The sequence below is a fragment of the Rhineura floridana genome, chromosome 6 (genome assembly GCF_030035675.1).
Source record: "Rhineura floridana isolate rRhiFlo1 chromosome 6, rRhiFlo1.hap2, whole genome shotgun sequence".
NCBI classification, from domain to species: domain Eukaryota; kingdom Metazoa; phylum Chordata; class Lepidosauria; order Squamata; family Rhineuridae; genus Rhineura; species Rhineura floridana.
The window spans coordinates 97,491,931-97,506,695 of NC_084485.1; the positions used below are offsets into that span (position 1 = coordinate 97,491,931).

The 14,765-nt window shown below is 42.2% G+C and overlaps 1 protein-coding gene across 8 annotated transcripts in view; it reads right to left on the reverse strand.

The window, feature by feature from the left end:
* Window positions 1-14,765, reverse strand: part of OMA1 (OMA1 zinc metallopeptidase) — a 40,689-nt gene that overhangs the window by 8,114 nt on the left and 17,810 nt on the right. For all 8 annotated transcript variants that reach the window (XM_061633194.1, XM_061633192.1, XM_061633190.1 and 5 more), the window contains one exon: window positions 11,122-11,271. In XM_061633194.1, coding sequence (XP_061489178.1) covers window positions 11,122-11,271 — 150 coding nt within the window. The remainder of the gene's footprint in view (window positions 1-11,121; window positions 11,272-14,765) is intronic.

Genomic DNA, 14,765 nt, shown 5'->3' on the forward strand with positions numbered 1-14,765 from the left:
CTTCTTAAATATCTTTCCAAAACGGCGTTCAAGCGTTCCGTTTGCCCATCTGTCTGGGGGTGATGGGCGGAGGAGAGTTTTAATTCCGTCTGCAACCATTTCCTCATTGCTCTCCAAAATTTGGCTGTGAACTGAGTTCCTCGGTCTGAGACTACACTGTTTGGCAACCCATGCAGTCGGTAGACTTCTTTGATGAATAACTTGGCCGTTTCCTTAGCCTCTAAGGCCCCTGCACAAGGGAGGAAATGCGCCATTTTGGTGAGTAGATCTACCACGACTAAAACGGCTGTCATTCCTTGGGATTTGGGTAGATCAGTTATAAAATCCATGGAGAGATCCTTCCAGGGTTCATGTGGGACAGGTAGCGGTTGTAACAGTCCTGCTGGTGTCCCTGTTTGTGTTTTTGTCCGCAGACAGACAGAACAGGACTTTACATAGCTTTCAATATCCCTACGCATTTTAGGCCACCAGAAGTCCTTGGCCACGTTCTGAATGGTCTTGTAAATCCCAAAGTGTCCCGCTGTGATGGAATCATGGCACTGGCGTAGGATTCTGAGCCTTAATTCTCCTTCTGGCACATATCTGGCTGTTTTGAACCATAATAGTCCATTCCTCCAGTGAAAGGTTACTTCTGAGTCTTGACTTTGTCCCGTCTCCTGCCCATATTTTAGTACGTCTGCATCTTCTTGTTGTGCCTTTTTGAGTTCCTCTTCCCACGAAGACTGGCATGATCCCAACATTAATTTCTCTGGCGGGATCACGTACTGAGGCTGGTCCTCGGATTCACTTTCTTTGTACTGTGGCTGTCTGGATAAGGCATCAGCTCTCTGGTTTTTGGCTTGGGCTTCGTAAGTGATCTTGAAGTTAAACCTGGTGAAGAACTGGGACCATCTTATTTGTCTCTGGTTCAGCTTTCTGGTAGTTTGGAGGCTTTCCAGGTTCTTGTGGTCGGAGCGCACTTCGATCTGATGACGGGCCCCCTCTAGGTATTGTCTCCAGTTTTCAAAAGAGTCCTTGATGGCCAGCAGCTCCTTCTCCCAAACTGTGTAATTCTTCTCTGCAGGCTTTAACTTCCGAGAGAAGTACACACAGGGGTGCAGCTCCTTTCCTTCTTGGTCTAATTGCAGAAGGACCCCCCCCCCCGATAGCAAAATCTGAAGCATCTGCTTCCACGATGAAAGGGCGGGTCGGGTCAGCAAAGTGCAGAATGGGCTCGGAAGCGAACCTTCTCTTCAGCTCCTCAAAGGCCTGGGTGGCATTCTCTGTCCATTGAAACTTCTTCTTTCCCCTTAAACAGTCAGTCAGAGGAGCTGTCAATTTGGAAAACCCTGGAATGAACTTTCTGTAATAATTGGCAAACCCCAAAAACCGTTGTACATCCTTTTTGGTGACAGGTTGGCCCCAGTCCAATATACAGCTTACTTTCCCTGGGTCCATCTCCACGCCTTCCGCTGAGATTCGATATCCAAAGAAGTCTAGAGACTTGAGGTCAAATCCACATTTCTCTAATTTAGCATACAGGTGATTTTCTCTCAGTCTCTGCAACACCGTCTTCACATGCTGGTCGTGGTCTTCCTGGTTCTTTGAGAACACCAGGATATCATCTAAGTAACAGATTATGTATGTGTCCAACAAGTCTCTAAACACGTCGTTCATGAATTTTTGAAAAATTCCTGGACTTCCACAAAGTCCGAACGGCATGACCAGGTATTCATACTGTCCGTAAGCGGTCAAGAACCCTGTTTTCCATTCATCTCCCTGCTTCATCCTGATCAGATTGTACGCTCCTCTCAAATCCAACTTCGTGAAGATTTTGCAGAGCGCAGTCGGTCCAACAACTCTGAGATCAGGGGCAGCGGGTAGCTGTTGGGGATGGTGATCTGGTTCAATGCGCGATAGTCGTTACAGGGTCTGAGTTCCCCCCCTTCTTTTTCACAAACAATAGTGGCGCTCCAGCAGGGGATTGTGAGGGGCGTATGAATCCTCGTCTCAGGTTTTTATCCAGGAATTCCTTCAGGGCCTCCCTCTCAATCTCTGTGAGAGAGTAGATTCTCCCTGATGGGATGCTGGCTCCTGGCACTAGATCAATCGCACAGTCGTAAGGGCGGTGGGGGGATAAAGTCTCTGCCTCCTTTTCATCAAACACATCTTTGAATTCTTCATACTTTGGCGGCAGGGTCACTTGCTCGATCTCTTGCACTGCCCCCGCTAAGGTGTTCTTGATTCCTTCAGGTTGACAGTTCTCCTGGCAATACTGTGAGGTGAACCACACCACCGCCTCCTTCCAACTTATTGTGGGTTCATGCTTTGCTAGCCAGGCATTCCCAGAATCACCTCAAAGTTCGAGAGATCTGACACGTATAGCGAAATGAACTCTTCGTGCCCAGGGATTTGAAGTTTCACTTCCTCCGTGGCTTGTGTCACCCCTCCTGACTTCAGGGGTCTCCCATCGATAGTCTCCACAGCTAGGGGAGCGTTCAGTTTCCACCGGGAAATTCCATGACACTTGACTAACTTTGCATCAATAAAATTTGTGGAGGCTCCACTGTCAATTAAGGCAGTGGAATTAAACACCACTCCTCTGGAAGTTGTAATCCGAATAGGCAAGACCAACACCCCCTTTGAGGAAGGTTGGATCGTTGGGGGGCCTTTATACAACGCTGCCCCCAGTCCACCGGCCTGCACGTGGACTGAGTGTTCTAGTTTCCCGACGGCTCAGCTTTCCCCCCTTTTAGTCCACAGTCTCTGGCCACGTGGCCCGGCTTTGAACAATAAAAGCATAAACGTTCTCGGCGGCGTCTTTCCTTTTCTTCTTCCGACAGTCTTGGCCTAGCCCCTCCCTGTCCCTCAGCTGCATTACCTGCCATTCCTGCAGAGGGAAGGGTCTTGCTGCGAGATGCCGAGGCTGAGTATCTCGGGACCTCCTGCTTCCTTTCCAGGCGCCTTCCTTCCATCCGGTGATCTATCTGTAGGCATAGCCGGATGAGCCCTGGTAGGTCAGCGGGGGGGGAGGTCCTGGCCAACTCATCCAGGATTTCAGCATTTAATCCACTCCGGTACATAAACATCAGGGCGGCGTCATTGTAACCAGTTTCCTGGGACAGAATTTTAAAAGCGTTAGTGTACTCGGAAACAGTCCCTTTAGCTTGCTTCAGAGCGCCTAGTTGCCGCGCTACTGTTTCAGCTCTTTGCGGGTCTTGGAACATCTCGGTCATCTCCTGTATAAATCCTCTGTACCTTCTTAAGACAGTATCTTTTCTCACGAGATACGGAGTCACCCATTTTGCAGCTTCTCCCTCCAGGAGGCTAATCACGAAGGCCACTTTAGCCCCATCATCTGGAAACTCCATGTGCCTGACATCCAGATATAACTCACATTGAGCCACGAAAGTTGCCAACTGATCACTTTGTCCCGCGTATTTTGGGGGCAATCCAATGGGAACCTTTACTGCGGCAGCTGGAGGGGCTGTTTGCATCTGGTCTATCGTGGCCTTCAAGGTTTGATTATCCGTCTTCAGCGCCTTGACTGCTGCTAGCAGGGCTTGGACATCCGTCTGCAATTCAGCTACCTTAGTCCTCAAGAGTTTCACTTCTTCCGTCTCAGAAGTGGGGTTCGTCCCCCCCGCTGCTCCCTTTGACATCTTGTCCCAGTCAAGTAAAGAGAGCGTTGAGGGTGATTTAGGTGGCTCTGTCAAGCTGTCAGGCCCAGGATGCGACTCAGGAACCAGACCAGAGGTTGTAGTTAATTCGTGTTTTATTAGAGTAATGTCCAACAAAGACTGCGCTTTCTCATGAAGCAATACAGGGATACAGGTCCTGCGACATTGGGAGAAAGTTGACAGAGCAAGGGGCTGCTTCCCGCCTGTTCTTTAAGAAGGGGCTAAACGGGCGCGCAACCTTTCGCTCCTCCTTAACTCCCCCTCAGGTACTGCCCACCTTCCCCCCCTTCTCTCCTGTCTTTTCAACCGTCTGCGTGTGCGTGGTGAGGGGGGAGGCATCACCTCCTCCTCTTCTGAAGTGTCCGATTCCCCTATGGGTGATAAAGGAGGAGCTGAGGGTAAACCATCTCTCTGCCTTTCTGCTGTGATCAGCCCTCCCTCTTGCTCTGAGCTACGGAGAAGGGAGGGCCTGGGAATGTCTGGGGGGGATTCTAAAACTTCAAGGCTCTCAGGCTCCCCGTTGCTAGGCGACCCTATCTCTGGCATGTCCTCTGTTTCGGCTTCGCTCCACAGAGGGTAAGTTCCTCCCTCCTCCCTCTGCCAGCCATTTGAATCCTCTTCTGACAACCCCCCAGGAGCCCAGCTCATCCTCCCGACACTGAGGCTAGTCAGTTTTTACATTAGCAAGCAGAAACTGGCTGTTTCCCTTTTGGAAAGGAAAAGAGGATAGCAACTTCCAGTGCCCTGCCCCACACCCTCCTCGGCAAGCCTAGAGTCCACTTGGATGAGACTTGCCTTGCTTCCTTCCACTTGGAGATTGGATTATTTGGGGGGCAGCAGAGAGAGAAAAAGAGAGACAGACACCTGTACTGCTGTGTGGAGTAAAATGATAAAAGAACAATATATTCAAGAGAATATTAAAGGGGAAAACATGGTGTGGGGAAAAGCCACTGAAATAAGGAGCAAACAGGATCACTCTGCAAACATGGAGAATACGAGGACTAATGAAAAATCTGGTGCTGAATCTGAATTCAGCAGAGTTCTCACCTATCCCTACCTAGGTTATATATGCCCAGAATACACCTCCTGAATTTACAATTTTTAAAATGACATCATCCGTTTAAATCTCTCATTGCTAACTCTAATGAGGAAATGGACACACACAAAATACACACACATAAGGTTTGCCTCAAAGCAGTAGTGATATGAACTATGTGATATACAACATTTGGACAAATATGAAGTTAATGCAATAAATGACTGATAAATATTTTAATAGGAAAAAAAACCCAATGCCATTAATGTTAACTCCTTAACCTGGCCTTTTTACTCATGGGTATGATGCCAACCCAAGGTCATACAAAAAAGACATTAAAATTATTGGTTCTCTGCATTTTCTACCTTTGATTATCCATGTGTTAAATTTCCCATGTGACTTTCTTCTTATCCTAAATCTCTAAAACCTTACCTTACATTTTAAATACCTCCCCAACCATCCTAAAAACAGATGTCCCTTCTTTCTTATGCCAAATTTAAAATCTCTTTCCACTTCCTTGCTTCAAAACTCACAGTAGGCCAGCAGTGACTTTTCTCTACATAAATGTATTGGTGCTTTAAAAAACTACCATGTGGCAGTGTTGCAGGATTAGAAACAGGAAGAATGAATTGTATGGCTTTTCATTCTTCCTGTTTCTAATCCTGCAACACTTTTCGGACTTCCGGGAAGGGTGACTTCACTTGTGCCTGCTTTTGGGACGGGCTCCCGCCTCAAAAGAAGCTTATTCAGATATAAATCAGTCAGAACATTTTTTTTTTTGACTGATGAAATTTCTCCCGGGCAGGGAGAAACGTAGAGATCAACCTCAAAAGCCTGTTTTTGTTGGGAGGACTGGATTTCATTAATTTATGAGATAAGGTCCAGCCAACAATGCCGGACGGACTTCCGAACAAGCTCTATCTGTTTAAGCGATACGTTTATCTTTTCTTTAAAGAGAGAACGGACTAACAGGCAAGCACCCTTCTTTCTATTATTTTTTTTATTTGGTTTAAATTGTTGCAGCAAAAGGAGATTTGTCAGATTGATCGGCTTTGGACAACTTCTGGGTGAGCTATAACTCTTCTCTGTTATTCACGAAATTAACAGCTTATCTCTGTTTCTGTCGCAAAAAGCTGTCCTGGAAGTGCATCCTAAAGATATAAACAGAAGAGGGATTTCTATTCCTGATTTCTATTCCGAGGAATATTATATTGTCTGGGACTATTCTCTTTTTGGTCTATTTTATTTTGACGAATCTGCTTCTCCACGACGCCACTAACTGTTTTGATGCTGGGAACTAAATTTGTTTTGCATTCTTGAACATAGAGAGATAAGGCAGGCTGCTCTGTTTATACTGTGATGTCATCAAGCCTGGAATATTAACCCAATTGTTGCTGAAATAAGAAGTGGTTCTTCTTTATTTTTGTTTTGCTTTGTTTTCGTGGTTTTAAAAATGGCAATCAAGAAAGTGGCTGAGAATCTGGAAGTAACTATGTTTCAGAAAATAATGGATGAGATTGAGATAACGAAACAAACCCTGCGACAGGGTAGTAAGGAGCTGAAAATTGAACTGAGCAAAATGACGCAGGAGCTTAAAGAAATAGGGGATCCTGTGAGAGAGGAGAATGAGATCAGAGATGAGAAAAGAAAAAATAAAGGGAAGATACAAGCCCTGGAGATTGGAACAAATGTGGAATTGGAAAAAGATCTGGAGTTTATGGATTTTAGAAATAAAATCTACAGTTTGGAATTTAACGTTATCTCTGAAGAAATTAATGAAGATATTAGAGATAAAGTTATCAATTGCTTGGATAATCTTTTGGACTGGAATGACGTGATGGAGTTTGATATAGAGAAAATCTATGGAATTAACTGCAGCCATGTGACAATGGAAAAACTCTCAAGAGATGAGCCAGTGCATTTTGTAAAAAAGAAGAACACAGATATGACTTTACAACAGTATTTCAGCAACTTATTCAGAATGGATGGCAAGAAAATATTTGGGATAGAGGAAATTCCCATCAGACTCTTATTATATGACTATGGCTACGACAGCAAGATTATTATGGAATACTGATAATGGAAGATTGGACACTGAAATTACTGGACTTAACAGGACTATTGAAGATGGAAGATGGAACTAATAGGGATAATGGAATAATGGCTATTGAAATTATTGAACCTAACAGATTTTGATGAGATGGATTAATCGAAATGTTTATTTGGACTATGGTTATGACAATAAGATTATTATAATTATTAACGAGATGGATTAATCGACATGTTTATTTGGAGAAAAATTGATAGATATATTTCTTAAAGAATTGAAACCTCTCTTTGACTTTTTGTGGAAAGAATAAAGTAATGTTTATGAGATTTGATGATTAATTAAGATAACTACTGGAGGAAAGTGATTTTATAATATGATTTAAGAGACAGGATTGTTATATATTGTAGACCTATAACTGATTTGATCTGTGACAAATGGGAAGTCAATATTTTATTTTTTTTGTTTAATTATTTTTGTTTTGTTTTGTTTTTTGTCTTTGAATGTTTTATGATTTTGTTTTGTATGTTTTATGAAAATTTGAATAAAAATTATTGTAAAAAAAAAAAGAATTGTATGGCTTTTCAATAAGAGTCACCACTCGCTTTTAATCCTGGAAGGCTCCAATACCACAGGCTTCAAAACAGCTGGGAGTTTTTCCTCAGATACAGAGGGAAAAAACATATTTTAGGACTTTTTTTTTTAGGGAATTCAATATTTTTTCTTCTTCCCATGCCATATAGTTAGATTAGTAGATTTGTAAAAAGAAGGCACCATATTTTGGTGATGAAGGTATCACATGCATTGTGGTAACAAAACAAGGAGATGCATAATATAAGTTACAATATGGTGGCACTCACACATCAGGGAAAATGGGTTACCTTGAACATTTTTTATTTATTTTTATTTATTTTATTACATTTTTAGACCGCCCTATAGCAATAAGCTCCCAGGGCGGTGTACAGCATAATAAAACAGGTTAAAATACAAGTAAATATATTAAATACAATGTAAATACAATACACAATAAAACATAATTAAAAATTTTCAATTTTAAATTCAAATTTTAAAAATTTTAAAATGCCTGGGCGAAGAGGTAGGTCTTTACCTGGCGCCGAAAAGATAACAAAGAAGGCGCCAGGCGTATCTCATCAGGGAGGGCGTTCCATAGTTCGGGGGCCACCACTGAGAAGGCCCTAGCTCTAGTTATCGTTCTCCGTGCCTCCCTATGCGTTGGGACACGGAGAAGGGCCTTCGACGTCGAGCGCAGCGACCGGGTAGGTACATAGCGGGAGAGGCGTTCCGCCAGGTATTGCGGTCCGATGCCGTTAAGGGCTTTATAGGTAAGAACCAACATGCATAGGTAAGAACCAACATGCAGATCACTCCTGCTTTAAACCTCTTTGCTTGTATGTGGGAGCAACAAACCAAAAACTTCAGTTTGGTCGTAATACAAAGCCAAGGATGGTGGTTTGTTTCTTCCATTTGCTAGCAGGGAGGGATGAAGCAACAGCAATTTGCATGTTCACGGGAAACCATTAACCATGGCTCACCATAATGTGCATATGCAGCAACTGTGGTCCTATAATAAATATATATGCTTTTATATTTTATATTTATTTATTTATTATTTGGTTTATATCCTGCCCTTCCTCGCAGCAGGAGCCCGGGGCGGCAAACAGAAGCACTTTAAAATACAGTATCATAAAAACAGACCTTAAAATACATTAAAACAAAACTACTTTAAAAACACTTTTTTAAAAAAGCTTTAAAAACTTCTTAAATAAAAAGGGTTAAAAAACATTGTTTAGGGGGAAAAGGTTTTTAAAAATATATTAAAAAGCAATTCCAACACATACTAGATATTTCATATTCCTTTCTTCCTCCCCCTTCACACACCCCACAGTCCTCACACTTAACATAAAATAATGACTGTGGCCTAAAATTAAAACAAGAGTTGCTGTTTTTAAAAAAAATCACTTAGAAAACAATATCAAAGAGAGGACGATTAGCAACCATTTAAAGCCTGGCAGAATAAAAAAGTTTTTGCTTGGTTAAAAACCATCAAAGGCAGGACTAGTTGAACAACCAGGAGAGAGTCTCACAACCAGGGTATCGAAAAAGGCCTGTCTTGTGTCACCGACAAGTGCGCCTCCCTTTGCAACAGAGTACAGAGCACGGTATTTGATGACAACCGCAACTGATTGGCAAGTTCATGTGGGAAAAGGAGGTACTTCAGGTATCCTAGCCCCAAGCCATTTAGGGCTTTATGGGCAATAACCAACATTTTGCATTGGCCCCAGAAACAAACAGGAAGCTAGTGCAGATGGAACAGAACAGCCTCCTTGGCATTAAATGCCAGACTTAACACTCAGTATACTACAGTAGAAACATAACAGATGTGCAAGCAATGCATATATCCACCGTCACTTGTCATAACTCGTGAAGAGCTTTATTTGCTGAACAAAGCATAATTAAAGCAAGTCATGACTTAGCATCACAAGCACACACAGCCTATGTACATCTATATGTATACAAGCAACTTTTTAGAACAAAACAAAGCAATTTACAGAGTACAACCTCCAGTTTAACTAACTTTTCAGTTTAACTAACTTTTCAATAAAAAGCACAACATATCCTTCAGTTCCCAAAGAGAATATGCAAACTTCAACTCTTCCTAGATCCAACTGCAGTGGTTGAGTAATATGAACTTTCAAGACACCAATGGACAGGGGGGTGAGCAGATTAAGAAGAGCCTTGATTTACACATGTAGTGATCCACATTCCTCTCACAGAAACATTTGACTGGAGAGAAGACTAGAAGGTAACTAATATAAATTATCTTCTTGCCCTCTAAGATTATGTCTGTTCTGGCCAATTGGTGCACACATTTGCTTAATCATATATGACTATTTTGCAGATCCTGCATCTAAAATGTATATTTGCAATTTGCACTCTAGTTTCATATTTGGTGATGGTTCTCATTAACAAAAGAAAAACACAAAGCATGAAGACTGATGCCTTGCAAAACAGCATACTGAACATAAAAAGGAGTACACAACTTGCTCTGTATAAATTGGTTTTTATCCCATCCCTAAACAGTAAACCAAATGGTGATGGGGAAAACCCCTATTACAGAACAAACAGGATTCATGAAACACATGCTGCAAGGGAATGAGGACCAAAGCATTAAGAAAAAGTATGTATGCAATACAGGTGCACTGGTATGGACTTAACCCAAGAGGACCACAAAAACAAAATATGAAGAGAAGCTATTACTCCTAAATAGCAGGATCTCTCTAATGTTATTACAAAGAAAACTATTACTGGAAATCAACAGTTCTTCTGGGAAACAGAGCCCATCTTCTACATTGAGCTGGTTCACACACAACATTAAACCATAGCTTTGTGTTTGTTTTTTTAAAAAAGCTATTATTTAATGCAAATGTGCTGGCACATGCAGCTAATACAGTGCTTGCTTTACTCCTCCCCCACCTCTGCTGCACTAACCCATGTTATGCCTGGACCCAGGCTCCTTTCAAGCCTCCTTGGAGCCTGGGTCCAGGCATAACATGGCTAGAGCCTGACTCTAGCTTGTTTCCTAGCAGCACAGCAGCAGTAGAAACAGAGGAGTGAAGCAAGCACTGCAGTAGCTGTGTACACCAGCATGCTCTGCATAAAACCATAGTTTGTTTTAAACTAAGGTTTAGTGTATGTGACCCAGTTATTAGCTAGTGCTTGTGGCCCAAGAGACAGGCAGTTGCACTCGAGTTCAAATCCCATGAAGCGGTAGATTTGATAGCGGGAAAACTGAAGCCTAGGAAAACAGTTTGCTCAGAATCACACTTGGACTAGCATCCACTGCTACAGGTCCAAAAGAATTGTGACTAAGGCCACATTAAAACTTACAGACTTGCATATCTAGGTAAATTACATATGACAAAGAAAGCAATCTGTTACAATAAACAGTTAGCCTGGATTTAAGAGGTCTGGCTTCAAACATCTCTGCCACAGGATCATTTGAGGGCAAAGATTACAGACCAGTTTTGCAAGTGTATAAATTATAAAGAGTAAATAGGAACAGTACAGGAGTTATTGAAGAGGGTCGCACACTTGTTCCCATGAGACAGCTGAAGGTTTGCAGCCCAAGGGACAAAGATGGATTTCATTAAATTGAAGCAATAGGCAGGAAGTACTTATAAAGGTATCTTTGCCTAAGGAAATTACCAGCTAAGAAATCAGCCCATATTGAGCACCGCATTGGGGGTGGGGGGAATGAAATCAATCCTATGTATACTGCCCTGAGCAACTTAAGGATGGGATAAACTTTGAAAAATGATACCCTGTTTAAACACACCAAAATTCTCAAATATCCTCACCTCTGGAATAAGTCTGTCCAAATGCTCAGCTCGATTCTCATGGGAAGGGTGTGTAGAAAGCCATTCTGGTAATCTTGGTTGTCCCTTAATAGTTTCAGCTAGTTCCATTTGCTGCCAGAATACAGAACTTGCTCTTATATCCATACAAGCCTAGAAGCAAAGAGAAGGAGATATGCAAGACATTGCTGAATAATGTGTTAGAAACATACAGCAGGGTAAGCTTAGGACTCTTGTAAATATCACTGGTTGTTTCCTTCAAGTAGAGAAAAAGCAGGTACAAAGTAAGGTTCTATATATCTTCAGTGTTCTGGAAATCATGAAAGCTACAAGTATAGCTTTATGAAATAAAACCAAACTGTTAAATTCAGGACTCAGCAAAAATGCTTCACTGATGCAACTTAAACAACAGTCTTGTTATTACAATGAGCCTACCCTCCCTCTCTGCTTCCATACTCCTCCTTTCCTCAGCTCAGTCATAAGGAGGTGTTTGAAAACTTTCAATTCTATATATGATTACTGTTATGACATCCAAACTGCAGCTAATGTTAAGTGTGGCTAGAAGAAACAAGCCAACTGCAAACCATAAAGATGGCTCGTTTCTGCAAACTATAGTCAGGGTTTGGATTACGGTTAAACTAAAATGGAAGTGGAAAATTTCAATCTTCTCTTTGTGTCCATGACGGAGGAGGAGAGTGGGGAGTACACAAGCTCAGGAGAAGGTAGGTTCATTCTTGTAATTGTAAAAAAACGTTTACCATTAGGCCCAAACACGTAAAGGAATCTGTACTATGTCAGGTCCCTTTACAAGCTGGTCCTTTACAAGCTTTACAAGATAGTAAGCACAAGTTAACAGTTATCAAGTTACATTAGAGATGCCTTGAGATTCAAGCCCTCTTTTGATATTGCAAAGTAGTGTTCTGAAAACACCTGAGGGGGCAGCAGGTAGAAACATGCTCGCTAAGTTCCCTCCAGGTCATTTCAGTCGGCTTCAATTTGTGGAAGGTGACCTTAGAAAACAGGAAGCTCCTATATCTGTGGACACTCCTCATTGTTATAGAACCCTGGAATAATCAAAGTTTTAAAATGTGTGAAGAGCCTCCACGAATACAGGAGGCTTCCTGCTTCATACATTCTCCCTTCAGGAGAAGAGGGTGACTGAGATGACCTGGCAAGGGGCCCAACTAGCGTACTTGTACCTGCTGCCTCCCTCACAAGCTTTCAAAACACTGCTTGTTAACACATGAAGAGCACTACAACTAAAGCCAGTCAACACAACTCAGAGCAGTAGGGCAATAAGGGAACTTTGGATACAAGATATTTAATATGGAGACAGAAAAAAGAATGAGGATTTAACCATGCATTGAAAAGGTAGGAAAAACTACATTGTTAATGTAGCACATATCTCTCTCGGTCCTTTTATGTTCAAAGCTTTTGACACCCGGACTTATCCTGGAGAGTTGGGGACCTCAGAACATCCCATCCTAGAAGGCAAGTTACTTGGACACCAAGTCAAAGCAAGGAGTCCTGAATTGCAGCTGCAATGGGGTAGTCCAGGGATGGAGAAACTGTGGCCCTGCCGGTGTTGTTGGCTCCAGCTCCCATTAGCCACAGTCAGCAGCCCCCGTGGTCAAGGATGATAGGAAACAATAGTTCAACAACATCTGGTCCCATCTCTGGGTCAGACGATTCCTGGAATATCAGCTTGGGACATTATTTTGGCAGAAGCTGAGACTTTCCCAGTGGTGGCTTGTGCCCATTGGGAACAGTATGGCAGAAGGTAGGGAGACCAACAGTGGGTGCAGACAATGCTAATGATAGACTGTGCTACCTAATTCTAGCTCTGCCTCCATCCTCCACCCTGCTGAGTTCTGCAAGGGCAACACTGAGATGCAGGAGAAGGCATCTCACAGGAAGTACTGCCCCCTAGAATGGTTGTAACTAAGAAGGCAGGCACGTGGGGATTGGGTGAGGGTAGACCAAGGTTGCTGCAGCAGCACCCCATTTGCCCTAATACAGCAGCTTCCACTGAACTTTCCTTTCCACCTCTTCTTCTCTGTTGTCTTAAACTCATCCATACAAGTAGAATTCAGCCATAAACCAAGGCTTATGAGAAAGTTGTTCGGCCCTTTGCTGCTACGCCACTTCATACCTTCTGTCTGAATCTTGGCAGTGCTTGGAGGAAGCTATCTTATTGACTAGCTGGGATGGAGACAGACTATACCATGTAGCCTGATGTTTATCAGAAAAAGGGTGAGGCACTTGTTCATTAGGTAGTTAGTACATTCTGCCCAAATCTGGAGTTCCAGCCTGCAGTGCAGCATAATTTACATTCTGCCACACATCTCTGGTGGGGAGGGAAAACAGCTAGGCAACTGCCTTGGGCCTCTGTGGTGTCACTTATGGATATAGTCGTGACAGGAAAGCCATATCACTTCTATAAAGTACACTTGAATCAGCTCTATTGGTAATGAGGAAAACAAGATGTTCACTTCTAGAAGAAGCAGTGTCACTCAGGTTTTATTTTCCAAAACCTATTGTTCTTCCCATGATTTATGACAACCAACCCAACTCCAGAAATTAAAATACTCTCCAGTATCAATAATCAAAGACAAGCTGCTTTACTCCTATGGTTACAAAGATAACCATGGGAGAAAGTAAAAATAAATGAGCATTTTCATCAAATGAAGGGCTGAAGCTTGCTAATGGTAATTGCCGAGCCGGCATATACTAAAACTGTAGAACTACCAGGTTCTAATTTCTTGAATAATACGCTTGAAGGAAGGAACTGTTTAGCATTAGCAAATTAACACTGGGAAAGTGTGCTTTTAAAAAATCTATATTGATTTTTTAAATAAAACTTTATGAGACAGGAACTGAAGTCATGAGAAAACCACACTATGCCTGCAAATGCAAACAACTCTCAGAATGGAGCAGGTGGCATTTGTGTCCATATGCCAAAGTAAGAGGAGGAGATACCAATTATGCTAATAGAAGCAAAACCATCTGGGTTAAGATCTTGACCTTTACAAGCAAAGAAGGAACTGCTGTAGCAACGTGGAAGAAATGGAAACAGACTTGTAAAGTGTGCTAGACAAATAAACACGCCACTGAAGAAAGGAGGGAAAGATCTTAAATACATAAAAACATCTTCATTTGGCTTAAAACTCAATAGTTCTCTGAACTAAAGCATACACACAAATAGCTTTAAAGCAAGACTCTCAGTTAACAAGCAAAGCATTTGTAGCACACTGATTCTACAGATTTAGGTCCAATTCACATGTCATCTATGGTAAAAAGCTTCTTGATAATAAAAAATGTATGAAGAACATTCATTACATAGTTGCAGCAATTTTTGGCATGCAACTGTAAAGTCCTGAAAAAGAGGGTTTGCAAGAAAGCAGTAAAGGAATGACTGCAACCACATGTGGAGCTGCTTCACACAAATCTCTTGGAGTGTGGAGTGACCTCCACGTTTTGAGTTTCATATGGCTAACACATTGCATATATGAAGAGTAGAGAGAGCACATGATTTTATTTTAAAATACTGGCTACACTTGCATATAACGCTAAGACAAACATGCTAACTCCTGGAGAGGATATTACAGCCACTTTGATCCTCCCTCATCATTTTGCATAGCGTGTTG